This window comes from Carex rostrata, chromosome 8, assembly GCF_964058835.1.
Source record: "Carex rostrata chromosome 8, lpCarRost1.2, whole genome shotgun sequence".
In the NCBI taxonomy this organism is placed as follows: Eukaryota; Viridiplantae; Streptophyta; class Magnoliopsida; order Poales; family Cyperaceae; genus Carex; species Carex rostrata.
In genome coordinates this window covers 3,388,912-3,413,138 of record NC_135925.1, presented here as the reverse complement: position 1 = coordinate 3,413,138, position 24,227 = coordinate 3,388,912, and the positions used below count along the sequence as shown (strand labels likewise).

The 24,227-nt window shown below is 32.3% G+C and overlaps 3 protein-coding genes across 3 annotated transcripts; all 3 read right to left on the bottom strand.

Annotated features, from left to right (window-relative positions):
* Positions 1–3,134: 3,134 nt before the first annotated feature.
* Positions 3,135–4,759, bottom strand: LOC144558013 (protein root UVB sensitive 6-like). The gene is made up of 5 exons (XM_078306706.1): positions 4,649–4,759; positions 4,430–4,531; positions 4,083–4,211; positions 3,582–3,820; positions 3,135–3,400 (listed from the first exon to the last, which is right to left on the bottom strand). The coding sequence occupies exons 1-4, from the start codon at positions 4,757–4,759 to the stop codon at positions 3,776–3,778; spliced, it is 387 nt and encodes a 128-aa protein (XP_078162832.1). The 3' UTR covers positions 3,135–3,400; positions 3,582–3,775.
* A 1,295-nt stretch (positions 4,760–6,054) lies between these two features.
* On the bottom strand, positions 6,055–8,822 carry LOC144557844 (S-norcoclaurine synthase 1-like). The gene is made up of 4 exons (XM_078306460.1): positions 8,465–8,822; positions 7,167–7,414; positions 6,521–6,842; positions 6,055–6,385 (listed from the first exon to the last, which is right to left on the bottom strand). The coding sequence occupies exons 1-4, from the start codon at positions 8,735–8,737 to the stop codon at positions 6,137–6,139; spliced, it is 1,092 nt and encodes a 363-aa protein (XP_078162586.1). The 5' UTR covers positions 8,738–8,822; the 3' UTR covers positions 6,055–6,136.
* A 5,794-nt stretch (positions 8,823–14,616) lies between these two features.
* LOC144558481 (tobamovirus multiplication protein 2A-like) lies at positions 14,617–17,643 on the bottom strand. The gene is made up of 6 exons (XM_078307322.1): positions 17,375–17,643; positions 16,898–16,997; positions 16,463–16,543; positions 16,287–16,391; positions 15,378–15,587; positions 14,617–14,863 (listed from the first exon to the last, which is right to left on the bottom strand). Exons 1-6 carry the CDS (start codon positions 17,596–17,598, stop codon positions 14,777–14,779), a joined length of 807 nt encoding a protein of 268 aa, XP_078163448.1. The 5' UTR covers positions 17,599–17,643; the 3' UTR covers positions 14,617–14,776.
* Positions 17,644–24,227: the final 6,584 nt, after the last annotated feature.

The window sequence follows — 24,227 nt, the reverse complement described above, 5'->3', positions numbered from 1 at the left end:
ATGTAGAATACCAATTTTTATAACAAACATTCATTCTATACACACTAAACATCTCTAAAAAAAAATTATAGCAAACGACCCCATTGTGGAGCGGTCAGCTAAACATTTTTTTAGAGATGTTTAGTGTGTATAGAATGAATGTTTGCTATAAAAATTGGACATTAAAATGAATGTTTTGATATCTTTTTTACTATCTTTCAAGCTAGATTTATTACCTAGAGGTTTCGTGGCGCGGGGATACTGTCTTGACATTTCTCATTTTTAGCACTGAATTGAACATTAATAAAAATTTTAAAATGAATGTTTGCTATAAAATTGAATATTTTTCATTTTTCATTTTTAGATGAAAATATATTAAGATTAATAAACAAAATTCAACTCAGAGGGCATATTTACTATTTTTTTTGTAGGAGAGTATTAATAAAAATCACGGTTGTGAACTTGTGAACAAAGATAAGTGTTTATGTGTCTTGTTGTGATTATAATTATGTAAATAGTTACGATATGTTAGTTATGTTGTAATCAAATGTGACGTGTATAATTAAGTTATATTTGATTATATTTAATTATTGTTTTTGAATTTTAAGTAATTAGTTTTAAAAAAAATCAGACAAAATTCTAAATAAGAAAAAAATTAAATAATTATAAATTAAAATAAACAATGTTGTAAAAAAAAAGATTTTATGTATAGAAAAGTAAATATATTGTTAGGAACTTAAATTGTTATTGAGATAAATAATGACATAATTTTATATTATTTTGGAGGAGGGACTTACAATATTTTACAACAATTTTATTTTGTAATTTAAAAATTCAAACAATCGATCCTATGAACGATATCTATAATAAAATGTGTTTGGAAATAAAATTTTACATATTTTTTTATTTTTTTAATATTTATTAAATATTTTACAAAATTGTTGTTTTTAGATTATTCTGGACCACTGAAAAATAGTAATTTTGTAAAATACTTAATAAATACTAAAAATATTTTAAAAAAATGTAAAATTTTATCTTCAAGCACATTTTAATATAAATATCATGTTGAACGGTTTGAATCGACTGTTTGAACTTTTAAAATTACAAAACCAAACTGTTATAAGATGTTGTAACTTACCAATGTTGTAAGTGGATCACTCCTCATTATTTTGTTCACGTGTAGTGACATTTGCTCACGTTTTTGTGTCGTATTGTGTCATATATTATCATCAAACTAGCTTATGTGTCGTGTCGTATCGTACTATTTATTTCAAAAAATAATCACGACACATAAACAAACCTGAAATCATATTGTACCGAGCCTATCCAATTACAACATTACAACATGACTTTTTTGCATCCTTAATTAATTGTCAGCCTCTCTGTGAAAGTGACCGTTTTTTTTTTTTTTTTTTTTTTCTGCAGCTCTAGCATTTTTATGGACATACGCGAGAATTCCAAATTAATAAAACATTTAAAAATAACTCTTAAATATTATCTGTCTTACATTTTTTTTCTCATTCTATTTTAGCAAATATTCCAACCAATTCTACTAATAACTACCAATTATGTGAGAAGATATCTTGTTTTTATTGTAAATTGCATCGAGGAATTCTATTCCTATGAGACTTTTCTATATGAATATGGTTTGTTCGTTTTGGACCAAATCAATCAAACTGATAAGCAGAATTTTGATTTTCGAACCGAGATTAAATGTGAAAAACAAACTAACTATAGTAATTAGTAATTTTACAAAAAGAATAATATTTAAGTCTAATTGACACTATCACCTTGTTTGGATGGAGTGTATAGATAGAGAGAATTCTTATATCAGATTTCTAGCGAATATAATCGCAACTCGCGAGTACAGTGAACAGATACGTACCGTCCATTTTGAACCTGATGGTATGGTTCTGGTTGAGAAATTACCAGCTGCTTTTTTAGTATAGTTAGGATACCTATGATCGCTGATCGGAAATAAATCTGCTGTTATTCCAAATTGATAACTTATTCCTATCCCAATCATTCTAAATTTTCTATGCACGAATTTCAAAAGAAAATGTCTTTATGTACGAATTTCAACAAAGATCAACGGCTGGAATCCAAATAACAGCAGATTTATTTCCTCGCTGATCAGGCACGAACTGACGGCCATTGGTTTCGCAGACGATTTTCGAGAGATCGGAAACTTTCAGCTGATTGGTATACTACGAAGTACTATGAAACCCAGCCGAAAATCAAGTGATATGATGAAGATTATATCCATTACTTTATAATATATAAACATGTAAAATTCATAAACTAGATTTTGTCTATCACTTTGTGTGACTTTATGATCATCTAAATTGATTAAAAACATCAAGAAACACACTCAAAGTACTGTAAATGCTTTCAAAAAAAAAATTATGAATAATATTTTTGTTGTCTTTGTTAGATTTACCACATATAAAAGACATAAATTAGATATTCTATGTTTATGTTGATGATTTTATGACCATAAATATGACAAATTATTAAAACCACCCACAAACACAAAACTAATATACTGTACTGAAAGCATGTCTACGCACAGCTGCCACTTCAGGTAGAGTAGAAACCTCTGCTACTCAACTGAAGTTCAGGCAGCAATTCTACCAGCTAATTTTTTAAAAAGAGAGAGAGAGAGAGATACTTGAACCCACAAAAATTACACAGTTCATTCAGTGAAAATCAGGGGAATCATATACTTTGTTATAAAAATACTCTTCAAGATTTGGATTGAACCATACTTTAAATATAATGAAATTTAAAAACTGATTTGCTACCCACTGCGCGCGCGGATTAAAAAACAACAATTTAACTTTACTGACATGTGACCAATATCAACAATTCTTAAATAGCACTAAAATTAATATATGATCTATTTAAATAATAAAAAACCACATCTAAAATTTTATAATTTTCAATTTTGCATAAATTTTCATAGTTTTCAGAATAAAGTTGGTTGTCGATCGGTTCTCAATCTCACCCAACAGAGGATAAAACTCAGAAGCACGCAAACAAACATTATTTAGTTAGAGAAAACTGGAGCAAAAAACCAGAAAAGGTGGTGTACAATGTTCAACCCCTTAAAACTGTTCAATCACTAGCATTATACCCCCCCAAAAAAAAAAAAATTAAGGCAGAAGTTGCAGCAAAGGGTACTTCAACAAGATCCAGCAAAGGTTAGGTAGCTACTATATACATATACAACCACAACCCAAATAAATATTATAAGATCACTCGATCGACATCTCAAAGGTGGAGATGACGACCAAATATAAGCAGCCGCATATGTTCAAAAGAAATATGAAAACTGGTAAGACACAGCCTAAGGTACAATGTTCTCCTCGCATTAATTGCCTGCCTAGTCCTATATTATTTTAGCCTACAGTAAAAAACACTGCAAAAAGAAAACAATTTAGTTCATAGGTAATGAATAAAAGAACATATAGGAATTTAAAAGGTGATGACTAAAAATAATTCACTTTGTTATTCAACTTGTCACAATCCTTGTGTAATTATCACTAACTGAATATTTTGGCCTATGACGTACGAAAGAAAACAAAGAACAAAGAAAATACCAATCTTATTGTCTCTGGTGCCATGAAAATGAGAAGGTAAAGATGCTTGGATCGCAGTTAAGGTTTAGATGCAAGGCTAAGTTCTTATTGCCATCACATAAATGCTAGTTGAAAAACTATATATATAGCAGAAATATGCATATGGCACCAGCTGCAACTTCAAAGTGCCATTTATTGTCTTTATAGGCACAAAATCAAGCACGACCCGGATTAAGAAGAGCATCAGATATAATCCATCCCTGAAGAGTTAAAAACAATAATAAAAATTTAGAAAACAAATGGAAAAGTCTGGCTACTTTACTCATGAGAACCAACCATTTGAGAAGAAAATAAAGATGATTATATGTTTCCCTTTTTCGCACTGGAACTTAAGCAACCTATTCTTCGCACCAACTAGTACAGTTCGGTACGTTTTCCTACAAACTAGTAGCAGATTACCAGTATGGCATATGTTTGATTTTCAGTCTTCATATCCAGCCAAAAAGCAAACAGTTAATTTACCTGTTCTTTGGCTTTATATTTGAATGCCCCATATGAGGAAGAAACAACCCTGCAGGACTCGGCAAGTTGTGCTGTAAAATCCGTGTTCTTTTGTTTTGTTGAATTTATATAATGCAGTAGCACATGTGCCTAAAAGATAAAAGATAAACATTACTCAAAAGCAAGCCTTCTATTTCCTTGATTTCATGGTAAATCTCCAAAAAATCTCATATGAGAAAAAATGAACTCCCAAGTAGTCCCAACACCCCCCTCCCAAAAAAAAACAACAACAACAATTACAATCCAATCACAAATGCTCCCAACAAAGTAGTAAAGAGTGAATAAAAGAATTTAAAAGAAGGCAGTACATGATAAGCAGCCTTTAAGATGTCATCAGACTTAGCTTGGTCCTTGAGCAGTGCATATATCTTATCCTTTGATGGATTATATGTGACCATATATCTCTCACTCTGCAATAAGTACAGATGGAGAATTAATTCCCTGCTAAGCGAACATAATTACTCTGATAGGATGGTACCAAAAACCAGATCAATAATGTAGCAAATTAGAATTGGGATTGTACGTACCTCGAAAAGGGGTTTAATGGTCAAGAAAGAGGAAGGTTCCTGAAATGCATCTCCAAACCTTGATCCTATTAAAACAAATGAAAATTTAGATTGTTTTGGGCCAGACTTCATTATTTACTTCCATATAGAACTCAATATGAAATTTGGACAATACACACTTATATTAGTGTAAAGAAGAGTATAAATCAGAATATGCATGTTTCCACAAAATTAAATATAGTATATTTACATATTGAATCCAGCATCAAATTTGGATAATTAGTACAGTACTGATCCAAAATTAAACTTGTACATCCTTTTTTTTTCAGGCTAGAGATCTCGATGGAAATTTTTTAATATGTAGATCAAGAAATGAACTAAATAAACAAATAAAACATAAATCAGGGTTTATTGTTAACAGCCATAACTGAAAGAAGGCAAGGCAGAAATTTTTCAATAAAGACTCGCCAAGTGGGTAGGCAGTTAATACTAAAGACCACACAACATATGATTGTCAACATTATCCAAGAGAAAAATATTTGCACTGCCCATACCAGTTTTAATGAAAGAATCCACAGCTACATTGCACCGCGCCCTGTTTAGAGTGTTTAGCACCACATTTTTCACCTATGAAAGGACATAGCATAATTATCAGCACATCCAAAATTGTAGCAGAAGAAAATAATACTCCTATCAAGATCAACACAAACCTCTTTGTATGAACTAAAGAGATAACCAAATGAGAAAATGGAAAATGCGGCAGCCATGGATGGGTTATGTTTTGAAATCATTATGCTCATTCCTGTTCCCATCTGAAAACAAAAAAAAATAAAAATATTAGAAATGATTGAAAAATGCTGTCAGAAATCATAATGACTTTGGCAATGTAATAATTCACCAAGAAAGACAAATAGAACCTTTTCTATTCTACTTTTACACAGTATAACTGTTCCTACACCATCTAAAAACTCTGTGCATGCATGTGTTGGCGGGGGATATTTTGGGGGCAATATTATGTAAATCTAAATGAATATTTTGTTTTGAATATGGATAGTTTATGACTATGGTTTTACTGCGCACTACAAATATTTCTGAGATAGTTTTAGAGTTGTACATTTTACAATAATCTGGATTGTTGAGGGGTTCATGAGCTTAACCTAAAAACTACTAGATAGGTTTCAAAACACAAATTGAACCATTGATCTTGATCATGAGCCAATCATGTATTCCAAGCTTGATCATGAGCTTAACCTAAAAACTACTAGATAGGTTTCAAAACACTACATTTCAAGAAGTAAGAAATCAGCATGATGCACTACACATCAGGCCTAGCAGAACAATCAGAAATCACACCAAGCCAGAATTTTTACATTGATTAACTTATCATATGTCTGATCTAAATCACATATCATGTGTCTGATCATGAGCTTTATTACATATCATGTGTCTGATCTAAATCACACCAAGCCAGAATTTTTACATTGATTAATTTAATGCTGATGGTTCACTCTATCGTGGATCTAATTTCATAAGTTCAATCAGGTTCTTTCCATATATCTTTAGGGAGAAAAGGAGCTTCGCATACTCTTGCATACTCAGTGATTTGAATAGTGGCATTTCTTTGTCTACAATCTCTGCAAGTGGGCCCACTGTTTTTCCAAAACTGGGACTATGTAAAGCAGCTATAGACATTCTCTCCTCTTTTGCATTTATAACAGCCCTGTGCTCTATGCTTTTGTATCTTCCATTTGTTAATATCTATGAAAAAAACACCATGGTGATTTAGAAAATGATTTCAAATACCAGTATATATAGAGCCCATCAGAGCATCACTGATCATAAATAAGCAACACGACTATCATTCCAAAACTAACATAATGGCATCAAAATTACCTCTAGAGCATCACCAATGTTGACAACAAGAGCATCCGGAAGTGGCATTACAGGAAACCATTTACCATTCCTTTTGATTTGCAATCCTGCAACTGGACTTACTTGTAAGAGAAGAGTCAATCCACAGGCATCCGAGTGTGGCGTAAGACCCACCACCTTATCATGAGCATTTGTGCAAGGTGGATAGTAATTCATTCGGACAGTTTGTGATCCAAACAGTTCGGATATTTTCTCCCGGTTTATGCCCAAGTTTATAGCCATGAAATCTAAAATACAATGTGCTACCTTTTGCAGCTCACTTGAGTAGCTTTCCAGTGAATCCCTTTACAGAAATATAACAAAAATTAGAACATTGTCACATTTAAAGTATGAATTACCCAGAAATATCCTAACTTGGAGTTTGGAGAGTATACATGGTCTACGTTCGTTGCCTGATTCGTTCCTTTTTCTGGACTATTTGTACTCACCTGAAGTATGCATTTCACCCTTTACAATATGACAAAAAAAAAATCCTTCTACAATTTGAAGAGAAGGGCAATTAGGCATTCTCTTTTTGGGCAAATATCAACATTTTAAAATTTTATTGGAAAATATCTAAAACTAGAATTTAATTTGGAGTATAAATAATTTCCTATTTTAGTATTACCTAAAAGAGGGAGGTTGAGCTGGCCAGTGTTTAAAATTGCGAAAATGAGGGGGCTGAGTGAAAAGATAAAGCATGTCTGCCCAGTCTAGCTTTTGTTCCTCAGAGTGAACGAATGCTTGGCCATAGCCTTCTAAATCTCCTGGTAGCTGAGCCACCTCTTCCTTCTTTTCCAAGGGAAGACCAAAGAATCCCTTTATGTTATCCTTCATTTCCTCTATCACCTTCTCTGGTACCCTATGGTTCACTAGCTGTTTGTTTCATACAGTCATACAGGCCAGAGATCAAATTAAATACTGAGCTACTATGACTTCTTTATAGGGGTTGCAAACATATCATAAATTATATGTCCATATTCGAATTTTTTCGAATTCAGATATAAATATTTTGCAGATGCAGATAAAAATATGGTTGTAGTTTTGGATGCAGACATGGATAAGAATACAAATAATTACTCATATATGTATGTTTTAATTTTTTGGATATCCATATGTTAATTTTCAGATATTTGTAAGTTAATTTTCGGATATCCGTTTATTATAGAAACCACATATGTTTAGAGAGAAAAATGTTTTTTTTTTCTTTGTACCTTTTGATTAAAAATATAATTATATTGGTGATTAATTTTTTAACCACATATTTTGTAATGACATATTATGTTTAAAATGAAAAAAAAAAATCATTCGTTTGCCATAATATTGAAAATCCGGATTATACCTTAATTTTATGTTACCTTTATTTTCTAACTTTAAAAATAATTGTTGCTTAATATATTAATTTTATTACAATATATGAATTAGGGATCCAAACTATATCAGTATTTGTATTCTTATATGTTTAACATCCGATTTGTACTCGTATTTGTTTAATATGTGATACGTATCTAATATTATATTTGTATCTGTATCTGAAAAATAAAAACGAATTAATACAGATATGATCTTTAATTATCACTATTCTAATCTGTATTTGGCCCGTTTATTTCCGTACTTCTCACCATCTTTTTGCCATCAAGACATTAAAAAACTAGTGATTTTATACCTATCTTAATAAATAATAAAACATTTTCAAAAATTATAAAATTTCATCTCAAAAAAAAATTTAGTATGATACCATGTTAAGCAGTTCGGATCGACAGTTTAGACTTTAAAAATGAAAATATATAATATGAAATATGATAAAGTATGAAAAACATGAGGTATTAAACCCTCTTACTTTAGAAAATGAATAAATCAGATAAAGATTTTTAGTACTTGACCTTTCTAAAGGAATAAATTAGATAAAGATTTTTAGTAGTTGACCTGAAAGAAGCCCCATTCTTCACAAGCATGCTTGAGCTTGGAGGCCTCTTCTTCCCTTGACATCTCATCCATCAGTCTACTCATATCTATTACCGGTATCTCTTCAGAGCTGTCACCTGAAAACATATCGTCACTGTTCATCTCCGGCCGGATGTACCTCTCCATGATCTCGTCCGTCAATTTCTTCTGATCAGCTCCAAGTGCTTGCACGTTTCTCGTCTTCATAGAGCCCCCCAAGCCCCTTGGCCTCTCCTTGATTTCTGTTGTCTCCATTACTCTTTTTCTACCTAGCTAGCAATCTTCTCAGATCTCACCTCTGTTTTGAATTGCTATCTATACAAATGTCTCTCTCTTATATATATTATTAAAGATAATTCAAATTGAAACCGTTGGCTTTTTTCTATGGATTTTCTGTGTCATGTTTAGATTTCACATGCCATGGATGGGGCTTTAACATTTCGCAACCTGTCAGCTCTTGTGGCTACTGCAACATGGGTCCCATTCGATTTGCTTTAGGATGACACAAGGTGTCCCACAAGACAGACACTTCATCAGAAATTTGTAATTTTTTAAGATCAAGCATCTGATCAATTGAGCACGTGCTCAATTATAAAATAAAGTTAATCGGCCGATCGAGAGGATTTTTAAATTGGAGTCGATCCCTTCGGCCGTGATTGAAATCATTGAATATTTAAATACAATGAGAAATGGAGCTTATCAAAAAAGAATTTTGGAGCCTTTTCAGTTCCTGGCCGTGGTTTCGTGTGGGGTGTAAACTGAGCGAATTCGGAGCAGATTCGGAGCATATAATGTTAATATCAAATTCATATTTATATTTCAATCGGAGCATATAATGTTAATATCAAATTCATATTTATATTTCAATCGGAGCAGATAATGTTAATATCGAATTCATATTCATATTTCAATGAGCAGATATAAATACGGATAGAAAATGAATATTAAAATGTAAAATTAAATCTATCTTAAATGGCTACAGATACAGAACAAATAATCCACGAATACAAATTCGAAACGAATAATTGAGTTATATAAATTTTAAAGTACAAATGTTAATCAACAAAATTCAAATTGAATTTGGAATCTTGATGTAATTTGTAAAAAAGTTAATTAATAATAATTTACTAATACATAATATATTGAAATTAAGTAGGTTGTCTAATATTAAATTTAGTTAAAAAATATTAACGAAGCTGTTTTAAAATTTTAATTATTGATCATAAAAAAGGTTAAAACTTAAAAGCGGGTTTTGGATATGTACGGATATCCGATCAGTTTGCGAATACGGATTAATATCCGTATCCTAATCTGCTCTGATTTTTTTTTTCCTTTGGAAACAGGCCTGTTGGCTAAGAAAGATCTTTTTAGAAATTAAATGGGATCCAATGTTAATTGTTATTAGTGTCAAACGGTGCCAACTTTGTATTATCTATACAATTAATTTGTCTTGTAATTATATTTATTTAAATTTAACCTTTTTGGCACCGATTTGTCATCAAAATCATTTATATTGAAACCGTTCTTTTTCTTTTTTCTTTTTATTTGCAAAAGAGCCATATATAGACAAGCTGGTGTAGTAAAGAGTTCACGTCTATTGCTATGGAATTCAATAAATTGAATAATACTCAAAACAACGGATACTCATAATGAATCCATAATGTGGTTTAATTGAAGTTCATTTATGTCAAAAAAAAAAAAATGGAAGTAATTCATACCTGCTAAGAAAAGTAGGGCTTTCTTATTCTAATCCAGACCATCTGATTTATAACAAACAACTAAGATGATAAACTTCATTTGCAAGTAAGAAATCCTTTTTATGTGAATATGATTTGTTTGTTTTTAATCGTATGATCCGATTTCGATTTAATGGTATGGTGACATTTATTTAACTTTAATGTAGTGTAGTAAAATATTTTTCCCTCTATTATACAACCACACATGAACGCTATGCATGATCTCACATTCAGTATATTAGGAGGGGAGTCAGATTTTCCAGTTATGAAAGTCAAACGTGATTAATGATCAATCATATAAAATTTTATTGCTGAAAATGGAGATCATTTTGCACTATTCATAACATTTTACTATAAATTATATGAAAAATAAGACACAAATGAAAAAGTTTGAAAAATAAATTTTGTCAATTGACTCATTCTTATATTGTGGCTCCACCACTTGTATCATGCACATGTGCGCTAAGATTCTTGCTATGGATCTGGTCTTCTAGCAAATAAATCACAAATTAATTTAGCAATGTTTGATTGAGATCTAAAGTTTTGGAGGTGTAAGTTTATTTCAATGTAGTCTTTTTTGTTTTGACAAAAACCAGGTAGAGGCTGCAGGGGCTTTATTTCAATTTAGTCTGATTTAAGTTATTCATATTTGGTTGAGATGCGTGCGCTAAGATTCTTGCTATGGATCTGGTCTTCTAGCAAATAAATCACAAATTAATTTAGCAATGTTTGATTGAGATCTAAAGTTTTGGAGGTGTAAGTTTATTTCAATGTAGTCTTTTTTGTTTTGACAAAAACCAGGCAGAGGCTGCAGGGGCTTTATTTCAATTTAGTCTGATTTAAGTTATTCATATTTGGTTGAGATCTAAAGTTATTTCAATATTGCTTAAACTATTAAAATATGATATTGACTACGAAAGAGATAGAGAGGAATAAAAAAATTGAATATTTGATGATGATGATGGTAGTGAGACTGTAGGATAACTTTTAAAACCAAATAGAGAGATGGTTTTACATTAGAAATGTAATTTTAGAGTGACGCCTAATTAGGCTAGCCTAATCAACCCTCATTTAATAAAATAATTGAAACATAAACCTCTTATTTCATGAATTAGGCCTCAATCAAACACCACAAAAAGTCGATTCATGAATTAGGTCTCAATCAACCTCAACCAAACCCTCATTTAATGAAAATCACTGATCCAACAGTGTCTTAACCAAACAATAAAACAAGACTAGACCATTAGATCAGCGATTTTCAATGTGATTTAATAAGTAGTAAAAAAAATTTAAAAACAAATGTAAAATTTGGTCTCCAAGCACATTTTAATATAGAAATCACATCTAACAGTTTGGACTGATTTTTTGGACTTTGAAAATTGAAAAATAACTTAGTTGCACGGGACATCAGAAACAATCGATTTGATATTTAGCCTATATGTATGTATGTATGTATGTATGTATGTATGTATGCATGCATCCATCCATGTATGATGCATCCATGGATGAATGGATGGATGGATGGATGTAGACGGAATAGTCTCTCGTACAAGAAGACTTTTTTTCTTTTGTGCATATGTAAAATGAAGCTCATTACTTTTCTACGTATGGACCGGACCAAAGGTAACGAGCAATGGGTTGCGGGGCAGACTCGGGCAGCGTAAAGGTTAACGGGCAATCAGGCAGAGGAAAAGAACAACGGTCAGGACGGGTACTAATTGGGCCTAGCCTAGCCTTCTCGAAGGATTTACCCAAAGGGAGGAAGGCAACGAGAATTCAATTTCACCGGGTCCATGTCGGAGACAGTAGGGCAGTCATTACACCATTTGTGCAAGTCGTTATGTATGCATAAATTCTCATTTAAAATTCGTATATGTAAATCCATATATGCAATCAATATGCAGTATGCGGTGACTTTTCGCATATCATATAAAAACCGAATATGAAAATACTGGTTATAGCCCTCATGAAGTCCTGAAAGCAGCTCTCTTGACTTTTGGTGTCCTCATTTCTCTTCTTTGTACCTAATTAACAATCTTATCAAATCTCACCTCTGTTGAATTGTTTTCTATATCAATGTCTCTCTCTTATATATGACCATCAAACTGAAGGAGTCGGCATTTATTTACGGATTTTTCGTGGCATGTCTACATTACATGCTATGGATGGGACTCTTTTAGGGCCTATTCGGCGGACGGAGGGAAAAGAAAATAAAAATGTAATTGTAAAATTTTTTAACTGAATTTTACTATTCACGTACAAAAATTAAATTTTTTTTCCATGTAAACAGTAAAATTTTATTGTGGCCGAACAGGACATTAAAGTTTCGCAATTTAGCAGCTCTTGTGTCTACCGCAATGTGGGTCCCACTCGATTTGCTTGGGTGACACAAGGAATCCAACAAAGCTGGCACTTCATCAGAAATGTTTGTTGTTATCTTTTCATAAAAAATTGACTATTATCATTTGACCAAGTATCAATTGAGCACGTGCTGAATGAGAAAAATAAAGTTGATCGACCTAGCTTTTAATCTCTACGGTCGATTTTTTTTTTTTTTTTTTGACAAGTCTACGGTCGATTTGAATAATACAAAAAATGCCGCTTATAAAAAGGAATTTTGGAGCCTTTCAGTTGCGAGATATGCTTTTATTCGGCAGAGCTATGTCACTTACATGTAAGTGGAATATTGTGTGTGGGGTCTACTATTTATCTTTCGAATGATTTTGCATTATGTCATAATTATTATTTATCTTTGGAAATTTTCGTGGGCTTCAATTTGAGGCACTTTGCTATTTGCTAAAAGCATCCGAGAGGGGAAAATTTTCATTTAATAATTACTGGAACACAATAATTTGTAGATGACTAGAAATCCGAACTATGTATTGTAGCTCTTTGTTGGAGGGGACCCATCTGGATCCAGCTCCTTACAGGTACCGTAGACGATTCCCTTATTTTACGGTTTGAGATTAAATCTAAGTTGGTATCTAAATCGGTTAAAAATTCGGACTAATGCAGAGCAGTATTATTGGACTTTGAGATGCCAAGTTAAAAAGGACGACCCGAATCCACTAATTGTAAAATATTATCTTTTCAAGTTAAAAAGAACGGCCGGAGCAATCTTCTCAGATCTCACCTCTGTTATGAGTTACTAATTCACAAGAGAATAGCGAGAACAGCGAATAGCTACTGTTGAGAATAGTAGATTAAGAACAGCGAGAACAGCTACTATTTAAGAATAGCGCTAACTCAAAACTATTCGGAAGTTGTTTGGATTGAACATTTTAGAATAGCGAGAACATCGATTGAACATTTGAGAGAGTAGTTTGCTATTCCATGTTTTTATAAGAATAGCGAGAACATCGCTATTCTCGCTGTTCTTGAGTACGTTTGAATGGATAAGAATAGCGCTGTTCTCGCCATTCTCGCTATTCTCCCTGCATCCAAACATACCATTGCTTTCTACACATGTATCGCTCAAATTGAAGGAGTTGGCTTGTTTTTATGGATTTTCTGTGGCATGTCTACATTTATATGGCATGGATGGGGCTCTAAAGTTTCGCAATCTGGCAGCTCCTTTGGCTACTGCAATGTGGGTTCCACTCAATTTGCTTTGGGTGACACAAGGAGTCCCACAAGTCAGACACTTCATCAGAATTTTTTTTGTTTTTTCAGAAAAAAATGACTATTAATTATCATCTGACTAAGCATCTGTTCATTTGACCGTGTGTCCGATAAGAAAAAATAAAGTGGATCAACCAATCAATAGGCTTCTAATTCCTACGGCCGAGATTGAATATTTGAATAAAAAAAATTGATCATTGGTGACAAGTACATGCAAGTGGTTTATTGTAGGTGTTCGGTGTACTTCCAAAAAAATATAAAAAAAAAAAAAAAAAGTTTCCCCAGAAGGGATCCAAGTCAATGATCGTTTATGTCAACGGTGTTTTATTTTTTTTTTATCATGTTTAAGTTATCAAGTTTTGAATCGTTCAATGTAAGTTTATCTCATCTCTATTTAATATACAGAACGAACCATAAAATTTTGACATTGTCCCGAAATTGACAGCAAATTACAGCCTGTACAACCATAACACAAAACACAAACAATTAAAAACAAGACTAGAAACAAAAATGCCGAATACGCATATAACGTGCCAAAATTTCCGCCATTGATTTTGTTAGCTCTTGTTACATTTTGGATCCATTTATTTCATCAAATTAATTAGTTTTGTAATTTAATTTTCAAAAAATTGTTTGAGATATAATTTTACTCGCACCGATTTAGTACCAGAACTATTGACAATGGATCCTTTCTATTGTTCCTATCTTCAAAAGGGACACTGGCAAGCTGCTGCAATACGGTGTCTAAATCTGCTGCCATGGATTGCTTAAAATACCTTTCTGGAGGCAATAAAACCATTATGACAATTTTACAGGAGTTGTAAGGCAATCCACACACAGAATTTGCCATACAAGAAAATATGTTTCATTCATGCAAATTTACTAATAAACAGAAAACAATATTGAACAATACAACTTCACAAAAAGAAACACGTCCTTATATAATGTTACACTGCCTTCTTTCTTCATCTGAAGTAGTTGGAGCAGCCGGGTTGTATGTGAACTTACTTGTGTTCAAACCATACTGACAAGAATAAAAAATGGCAAAATTGACTTAAATAATAATAATAAAGAAACATTTTATTGGAGCACCACTTTTCCACTTTCAGTCTGTATGCATCTCGTGGATTTTAATCGGGCAAGCAACCTGATCCAACCAGATCCAAGCCTGGTTTGTTTCCAATTCACACCCACCAATCAACAAGAAATATTGATGCTAATCCTAAATCTATCCTGATCATAGTTCATCAATGGTCAAACTTGATTGTTTTTTGTTCTTTCTTTTCTCTTTTCTTTATTGCAAGGATCAGGTCAACAGTGTACCAAACGAATTTGAAGCATGATACTGATTTTGGACAAGTTCAATTGAAGTAAGAAATGAGAACATGTTTGTACGAGTTGGAAAAATCAAACTCATCATGTCAAATAATAAATTGGTGCCATGTTTAAAAAGTGAACTATACTGCCTAATTTTCTTTAATTTTTTTTTATAAGTATACTGCATAGCTTTTTACTAGAACTTGAAATATATCATCTACCTTCTCCCTCATTCGTTGGCTCCATGAGTCGGTGCGGATTGGTTCTTGATCAGAACTGTTTTCTTGATCATTAAAGCTCTCAGTTCGCTGGCTATGGATTAAGGGCTGACGGTTGCTTCCTGTTGGCGACTCGCAGTCGAGATCACTGTCAAACTCATCAGGTGGTGCATTCAGCGCTCTCACCACAAAAGCTACCAAGAAAGCCATTGCCTGCAAATCCAAAAGCAGTGACAGAAAATATTTAAATTGTAATAATAAACATTAAATAGATGTAATCTACAAAATAAAGATTTGCTCCAATACACCACATTTTAGAGAATTAAATTGATTTTGACCATCCGATTGATAGAATCGATTTAATATTTGAGGCAAAACTTAATATATTTAGTAGTAGAAGAGATAACACTCTACGGTAAAAAATTTACTTCTTCTATTATCAATATTATCTTATTCTCTTACAAATTACAAATGACAACATCTCAATTTATAGGCTAAATGGTGCCCTTTTGATAACCTACAACATAAATGTCATAAATTATGACACAAATACCAACTGCATGAATTGCACAACCCAATATGACTCTAGAAAACCTATACATTTAATTTATTTATCCAAATACATTCACCCTAACCATTTGACTAATTGTCCAACTAATTTACTATTTCCAACACCGATAAACTAAGAACAATATCAAAAACTAAATAGTTACACCTCCTCCTAGGATGAAATCTTATAAATAATATAAGAGAAGGAAATATTTCGTGTTTAGGAATATCATGGTAGATGTATAATCGCAATACTATCCTTGTTAGAAAACTTTCTGATCAAATTAATAATGACTGTCATATTATTTTAGTGTCTCAGAGACTCACCCAAGCAAAGATAAAATAATAAATGTGAAAAATAACCTCCAAAGTAATGACTCCAAGAGCAAACCATTTCATGGCCTTCCAATTTTGCTTCAGAAAACTATATACCTCATGTAAGTACCCTGTTTTGTCAGCTCGAATTACCTAGATATAGGAATTCACTTAAAATTCATTAGAGCCAAAATTAGTAAATTTCAGAAACAAAATAACCTTACATCTGTCCAGTGAGGGTCCAACAGTATGAAGGCTGTCCCAATAAGTTGAATGAGTATCAATAGCACGACCAGGATGATATACTTTTTAATGTCAAGGACAGACATTGAAGTGAAAAAAAAAATATTTCAAAAGATTTCTTTTCAATGAAAAAAAAAAGATTAAACTGAAGTTCGACCCAAAACAAAATTCCTCGTTTTGAAATTGTGTTTAATTCCTACTCGTTTTGACAAAGGATCAATTTGCAAGCTAAAATGATTTATATCATATAATGCTCTCAGGCATCTACACCCCCTGCCAAAATAAACAGAACAAACAACAAATAAAAAAATATTTAAAAAAAGAAAACGTTTGCACGACGGTGTTTCCATTAAAAATAAAGGAACACTAATTCACAGTTCTTTTGCTATCATCGCTCCACAAATAATTTAGGATACAAGGGATAAACATATTCTACTCTTTGTTACTGCTCCAATGTAGCCAAATAAAGATATTATGAAAAGAGCCGCCCCGACACCAATAAGCAAGTAGACAAACCTAACAAATTGCCAACTTAGTCAAAAATCTACAGTAGGGTTACCAAGAGAGGCAGAAAACTAAACCTCAATATAACAAATTGGCACAGTATAATTGCCAAGAGAAGCAAAAAAACAATCTGAGGTCACTTTCAATTGCATGCAAATGTTAATTTATTACATGCAAGTTTAGATGCATTGCAAAACTGAAACTCAGTAAATAACAGTTGTACCCTTTTTTTTAGTCTTTTACCAATATACTCAGGGATTGGAGGTTCAATTGCTATTAATACCAAGTTTACCATAAATATAATTTAGTCTTCTTCAATTCATTGATATAAATAGAGAAAAATTAAAAAAATCTGGCCGGATTTTGAAATAATAGTAAGATGGTAATACCAAGTTTTTGACAGCTTATTAACAAAATTATTGGGAAAACCAAGCTCCATTAGCAGATTCTGGCTTAGTTGAAACAATTCAGTGATGTTTTCATCTTCTCCAGAGATTTGATTCAACTCTACGAGTAAATACACACCAAAACACATCATGATCAACCCCAGGGTTCCCAGTGCAAAATTGAGCAGCTTTAGCACCCCCTCCCAAAAATCACTACAAGTTGCCATGATCTTTTCTTTGTAACTTCGCTTGATTGTTGATCAAATCTCTCCTCTCTGATCTCTTTGTTTTGTTTTGTGTTGTTCGCCGTTGTTTTTTTCATGCTTTGGGTACATCCCCGTAAGGGGTGAGATGACACGTGGTGATGAACTCTTTGCATCCTGTTGGCGTCATGGTGATGAACTCTTTTCATGCTTTTCGGTTTATACCGAAATTTTTATTAATAAGAACATCAATAAATAAATATCGACAGTGAAGAAAAAAATGGTGTAAATTTGACATCTACAAATTAAAAATGTGATAGATAACGTTATAAATAATTATGATCAACTTAGCAAAATCTAATTACTTTTTGACTAAATCGCGGAAAAAAAATAATTTTGGACTTCATAGTCCATCACGGTCAGAGAATATTTCATATCTTTGTGGCTTCGTAGCTTCGAAGTCTAGAGAATACATCAAGTATCTTCGTGGCTTCGAAGTCCAGAGAATACATCAAGTTTAGGTATTCTTTGACCATAATGGACTATGAAGTCGAGAATTATTTTTTTTCCGCTATTTAGTTAGAGAATAATTAGATTTCACTAAGCAGGCTGTGATTGTTCTGGACGTTATAAACTATTACGTTTTTTTTAGATGTTAAAATTCTGTCATTTTCTTCTCCACTATCGATATTTATTTATTTATTTGAGAAATGTTCTGGTACCCCGAGCCACTAAACCCGAGCCCATCCCCGAACTGGTTTAACTGAGTTTGACCGTCCGCTAATAATGATAATTTATTAATTTGTCATTAATTAACCCATCGCAGTATTAATTTGATTGTTTTCAACGTTAGCTTTGCATGCTTTTGTACTGTGTTTTAATTTCGTGGACAGTTTGTTAGGAGCAGTTGTAATCACCAATCCCCGAGTTAGTCTCCCAGCTTGTTAATGGTCCTCTAATCATTTGCTAACTACTTAAACTAGTTATAAGTACTTTAAAGTACTTTAGTGTACTTTAAAGTACAAGTTTTAATGATTAGCTCGGGGACTAGCTCGGGGATTGGTTCTAATTTTAATGATAAGTACAAATTTTAATGATGCAGATTAACAGTTTTTGATATTTAATAACTAAAAAAAGAGTCTCCATTTTGTTTTTGTATTGCTTCGTTTCTTCTCTCTCTATTTTCTTCCTCTTTGTGTTTTCCATTGTTGAGCAATGTTATTTTATACAAAATTTTGACTTCTGACAAAAATGAGTTTAAGTGGGAATTGAAAGATGTGTGAACATTTGTTAATTTTGTGAACAATCTTTTTCCCTATTTGGTTCTAATTTGTGAACAGTTGTATATAATATTTTTTGATAATGCAATTATTTTTTGCTTGTATTTTTTTGTTTTGAAATAATTGATGAGTCTGCTAACAATAATTGTTTCGAAATAAGAGTTTTATTGTTATTTAATAGAGGTTTCCTTGGTTTCAAATTGTCATTGTTGTGAAAAGTTTTAATTTTGACAACATAAAATAAATGATGAGTCTGCTAAGAATGATTGTTTCGAAGTAGTAGTTTAATTGTTATTTAATAGATGTTTGCATGCTTATAAATTGTTATTGTTGAGAAAAGTTGTAATTTTGACAACATAAAATAATTGATAAGTCTGCTAACAATTGTTATTTCGAAGTAGTAGTTTCATTGTTATTTAATAGAGTTTTACATGCTTAGAAATTGGCATTGTTGGGACAAGTTCTAATTTTATAATTGTTTCGAAGTAGTAGTTTCATTGTTATTTAACAGATATCTGCATGCTTAGAAATTGTCATTGTTGGAATTTTGACTAACATAAAATAATTGATGAGCTGCTAACAATGGTTGTTTCGAACTAGTAGTTTCATTGTTATTTAATAGAGGTTTGCATGCTTAGAACTAGTAGTTTTGACTAACATAAAATTCAGAGCTGTAATCATTTTGGTGGGGGACGCGCTCGGGTATTGGTACAAATTTAGAGCTTTAAATTTTATGCTCGGGGACGCATTCGGGTATTGGTTCAAATTTAGAGATATAAATTTGTGCTTGGGGACGCGTTGGGGGATTCGTCTTTTTTTTTATTTAACTCATTTACAATGAAAGTTAAACACTAGAACGTAATTGATTAAACGCTTTCTTTTACATGTTTAAATTATACGATTGTTTCACTGCATTTGGCGCTATTTTTGTTAACTTTTTGAACAGAGTATTTTTCGCTTCATGCAGCGAAAGGTTATACAATAAATAAAGATTCATACTATTATTGCGCTGTATGAAAGAAAACCTGCTTGTTTTGTCACCGACATGCTAGAAAGTTGGAGGACGCGCGCGAGAATTTGTTTGAGGTACAATTATCAGCTTCCTATTTATTTATTTTTCTATTAATAAAATTTTCGGTTAATACAAGGGGGGGCAGTATTGTTTGAACTTTGATATTCGTGCAGGACGTCTTTGAACGGTTAAGATATTCCAAGAAGTCGCGCAAAAAAATTAACAAGCAAAGTCAGTCGATTGATGTTACTCGTTTGGGATTCGGGAATCAGACTTAGATCTAGATGACTTTCTCGGGCTACATTCAACGGTCAACCTCAACCATTGCGGGTAGGAACTAGGAACTAGGAACTAGAGTGGATTGGATTACGGGAAGTGTATCCTCTACGGAGTCATCGCTGCGGAGCTTTTAATCTGGTTCATTCGTTTCGGATCGGACGGACCATATCAGATCTTTCAAAATTTGAGAATATATATATTTTTTTTAATTCGGACAAGATCTAATATTATCTGTCTGATCCGAAACGAACGGACCAGATTAAAAGCTCTGCACAGCTTCACAGAGGATACGCTTCCTTGGATTACGAGGATACCTTCTCACCTGTTATGAGGTTTGCCTCTATCCAGCTCATTCTAGCGCTTGTATCGTTCATGGACTTAGTTCGAGCTATAGACGACTTAAAATTTTAAATTAGTGATTTCCATTTTTTATTTAATATTTTTTTTATTATTATAAATTACAATGAGATTTCATAAATTCAGGGGAATCAATGGATTTATGTCATTTCGACGAGGTACACACAAACTTTCTACATGCATTCTCTTATAAATGAGAAGAATTCAAATACATTTTTTTTTGTCTCTTTATCATGTTTCTATTTTTTTTTTTAAATTTAATAATTTAAAATGTAAAACTTAAAAGTCAAAATAAAATTGTTGGATATGATCTACATCATTTTATCTATACATGTATAAAAATTATAACATTTCAACTTTGTTTTAGTTGTTATTAAGAGCTTGTAAAAATGTACTAATGTAGATAATTCATAGACGTTGATTTTTCAAATGATTGATTCACGTAAAAACAAAATACAAATGTGATACTTTTTTATGAGCACATAGAGAAAATAACATTGATCACATCTAACGGTTTTATTTTGACGTTTATGATTTAAATTTTGATTTATTAACACTTTTAAAATTGAAGGCATGATAGAAGCACAAAAAATGAAGGCATTTGAACCCACTTCTTTATAAATAATAAACAGTGCAATAAACAAAATTTGTCTAGTATCACAAATTTAACAGAAAAAAATTTGATATGTGATAAAATCAAAACCAATTGGGTCCATTTTTTTTTTTTTTGTAAATAATATAATCAAGCCGACGCAAATTCAAGCCATGAAAATTGGTAATATCTAATTATCAGACAATCAGAGTCTACCATCTTATTTAGTGAAACAATGGAAAGAAATGCCTACATAGCAAGTATTAAATATATTATCAGAAAATCAATAGAATTATCGGAATAATTAAACAAAGTTTGTCGCATCACAACATAGGCCCAATCAGCCCATTTTGGGCTAATTCTACAAATAATTTTGGGCTAAAATTTTAAATTGTTTGCATATTTCTGATTAAATTGTCTGAAAAGTATTTCGTGATCGTTCTATTACATTTAAATATTTTATCTATTTTGTTTTGTAATCTTTTTAATATATAAAAATTTTAAAATAAGAACTTTTATTTTAATATTTCAATCGATAAAAAACAAACTTTTGGTCCGATTTTCAAACTGGGCCATTACTGGATCGGTGGTGAAAGTGTTTCATACTCTCATTTGCTCCAGGTGGATCGGGCTTTGGTAAATTTCAAACTAAACGTGCTAATTTCGTTTGAAGACTTTTATTTATTTTTATCTTAAAAAAAAAGAGTAAAGATGTTGTCCCCTTGAATCTGTCCCCTATCTGTCCCCCTAACAACTTTCTTTTTTTGTTCTCTCACGTGGTCAAAACCCACCCTCTTCAATCTTCAATCTTCTCACTTGACGAGGAGAGCGTGGTGCACCGTCGAGATCCGGCGAGGAGAGCGTGGTGCACCGTCGAGATCTGACGAGGAGAGCATGGTGCACCGTCGAGATCTGACGAGGAGAGCATGGTGCACCGTCAAGATTCGGCGGAGAGAGCGTGGTGCACCATTGGAGGGGGTCCATGCTAGCCCAGCGAAGGTTGTCACAATGCAACATATGAATACTTCATTAGTTAGATATTAATACTTCAGTTGTTAGATATGCGTACTTCATGTTACATATGAATACTTCTTGGAAGAGGTGGGATGAGAGAGATGAATCTGACTTTGAATTTTGAATTGTATAAATTATTTCGAACATGTATGAATACTTCGTAATTGTCAGTATGAATAATTCTTTAGTTAGATATGAATACTTCATTGTTTTAGATATGCATACTAGTCTGTTGAGAATATTTCTTGGTCCCAATCTGGGCAGGTGTGAATATTATTAGTGTCAGATGTGAATATTGTTAGTGTCATCTGTGAATACTTTATTAGTTACATATGAATAGTTATATATATGAATATTTCATGTGTTATATATTGAGTACTTCATTAGTTAGATATGAATACTTCATTTCTTAGATATGCATACTTCATGTTAGATATGAATACTTCTTGGAAGAGGTGGGTGAGAGAGATGAATTTGACAATGAATTTTGAATTGTATAAATTATTTTGAACATGTATGAATACTTCGTAATCGTCAGTATGAATACTTCTTGGAAGAGGTGGGGTGAGAGATGAATCTGACTTTGAATTTGAATTGTATAAATTATTTCAAACATGTATGAATACTTCATAATCGTCAGTATGAATACTTCATTTGTTTAGATATGAATACTTCTTTATTTAGATATGAATAATATATAGTTTCGCTGTAGTGGTCCCCAATCTTGGCAAATGTCGCTTTCAGACGATTGCGGTCCCCAATCCAGGCTGTCACAAGACGTCAGCGGTCCCCCTAGTTGTTACTGGTCCCCTCCAGCTTGTGTTTACATATGACAAATGTTTATGATAATAAGTATGAATACTATAAATTCGTAGGTATGAATACTATGTGTTTTGACTATTAATAAAATAGCATTAATCTTGCTCTTTGGTGGTAGTTAGCACGTTTTAACTATTTTTTTTTGTCTTTTAGTGCGGGGGACAGATAGGGGACTGAAATAGGGGGATTGTTAGTCGATCCCAAAAAAAAAATCTTGAGCGTCATTATTTGCTTCTCCTCCTCTTTCGGAATTTTTATTAATATCACTGTCAAAAAAAAAAAAAAATCCTCGAATTATAATGAATTAGAAAAATATCAGTTTCCAAGTCAATCTGCAATTTTACTTTTGAAGTCCGCAGATTGACATTGAGATTTGAGACCTCTCAAAAATCTAAAAATACACTATAATATACTGATATTTAGATTTTTCAGAGGCTGTAGATTGACTTGGAGGCTCTCTAAGAATAAAGTCACAGATTAATAAAATTTTCCGTGGTACTAATAAAAATGGTAATAAAAATTTCAGTGGTGTTTTCCTTTTTTTTTTTAAATAGTATTAATAAATTTTTCAGTCCCCCCTCTAAGAGCATCTACATCCCTGAAACTCAAAAGGATTTCTAAATAACTGTTAACTACTTTTTAGAAATTATGGTCTTTAAAGTTTCTAACTCTCACATCCCTGAAACTCATTTTAGAGTTTCTATTAAGCCACGTCAGCAACAAATTAAAAAAGGAGAAACAATTTGAGCCAATTATTTGGCCAACATAGAATTTATAAACAGTTTCTTAATAAGAAACTTTCCTGCATAGTTTCTAAATAAGAAACTCTCCCACATCCCTGAAACTGGATTAGAAACTGCCACGTTAGATTAGAAACTCTAATAGTTTCAGGGATGTAGATGCTCTAATGTGCCAAAATCATGGCTGAATCGCTCCTCTATCCATTTCTCTCGCTGAGTCTCGCACAACAACGAATCGCGCAAGTTCTAAAATTTAACTTTTGTTAAAGTTTATTGGCCTTGGTTGAATCGCCACTTTTTTTGAATTGTATCCCTCCCGCCCCTCTCTGCATTTATGATTTATGTGATGTTGGTATAAACTCAAAACGGGTTATCTCCACTATCTAAAAAAGTAATTTTGCATCAAGGGCCCTAAGCTTCAATTTCTGTTAGAATCGCCAAACAATTTTGCATTAAGAAACATGTATAAACTGAAAGGGGATTTTTAATTTTTTATCATCAGAAACCAGCACACCTTCAAATTTAGCTTTTGTTAAAACCAGTACACATGAATTATCCTT

Bases quoted from the DNA above. Each gene is read 5' to 3' on its own strand.
- LOC144558013 (XM_078306706.1), bottom strand. From the start codon at position 4,759: ATGAAGTCTGGCCCAAAACAATCTAAATTTTCATTTGTTTTAATAGGA. The intron at 4,532-4,648 runs GTACGTACAATC...TACTTATTGCAG, and splicing joins CCATTAAACCCCTTTTCGAG to AGTGAGAGATATATGGTCAC. The intron at 3,821-4,082 runs GTAAATTAACTG...TTAACTCTTCAG, and splicing joins AATATAAAGCCAAAGAACAG to GGATGGATTATATCTGATGC.
- LOC144557844 (XM_078306460.1), bottom strand. From the start codon at position 8,737: ATGGAGACAACAGAAATCAAGGAGAGGCCAAGGGGCTTGGGGGGCTCT. The intron at 6,843-7,166 runs GTAATACTAAAA...ATTTCTGTAAAG, and splicing joins GCTCAACCTCCCTCTTTTAG to GGATTCACTGGAAAGCTACT. The intron at 6,386-6,520 runs GTAATTTTGATG...TTTTTTTCATAG, and splicing joins ACATTGGTGATGCTCTAGAG to ATATTAACAAATGGAAGATA.
- LOC144558481 (XM_078307322.1), bottom strand. From the start codon at position 17,598: ATGGCAACTTGTAGTGATTTTTGGGAGGGGGTGCTAAAGCTGCTCAAT. The intron at 16,392-16,462 runs GTAAGGTTATTT...TCCTATATCTAG, and splicing joins TGGACCCTCACTGGACAGAT to GTAATTCGAGCTGACAAAAC. The intron at 14,864-15,377 runs GTAGATGATATA...TATTCTTGTCAG, and splicing joins GCCAACGAATGAGGGAGAAG to TATGGTTTGAACACAAGTAA.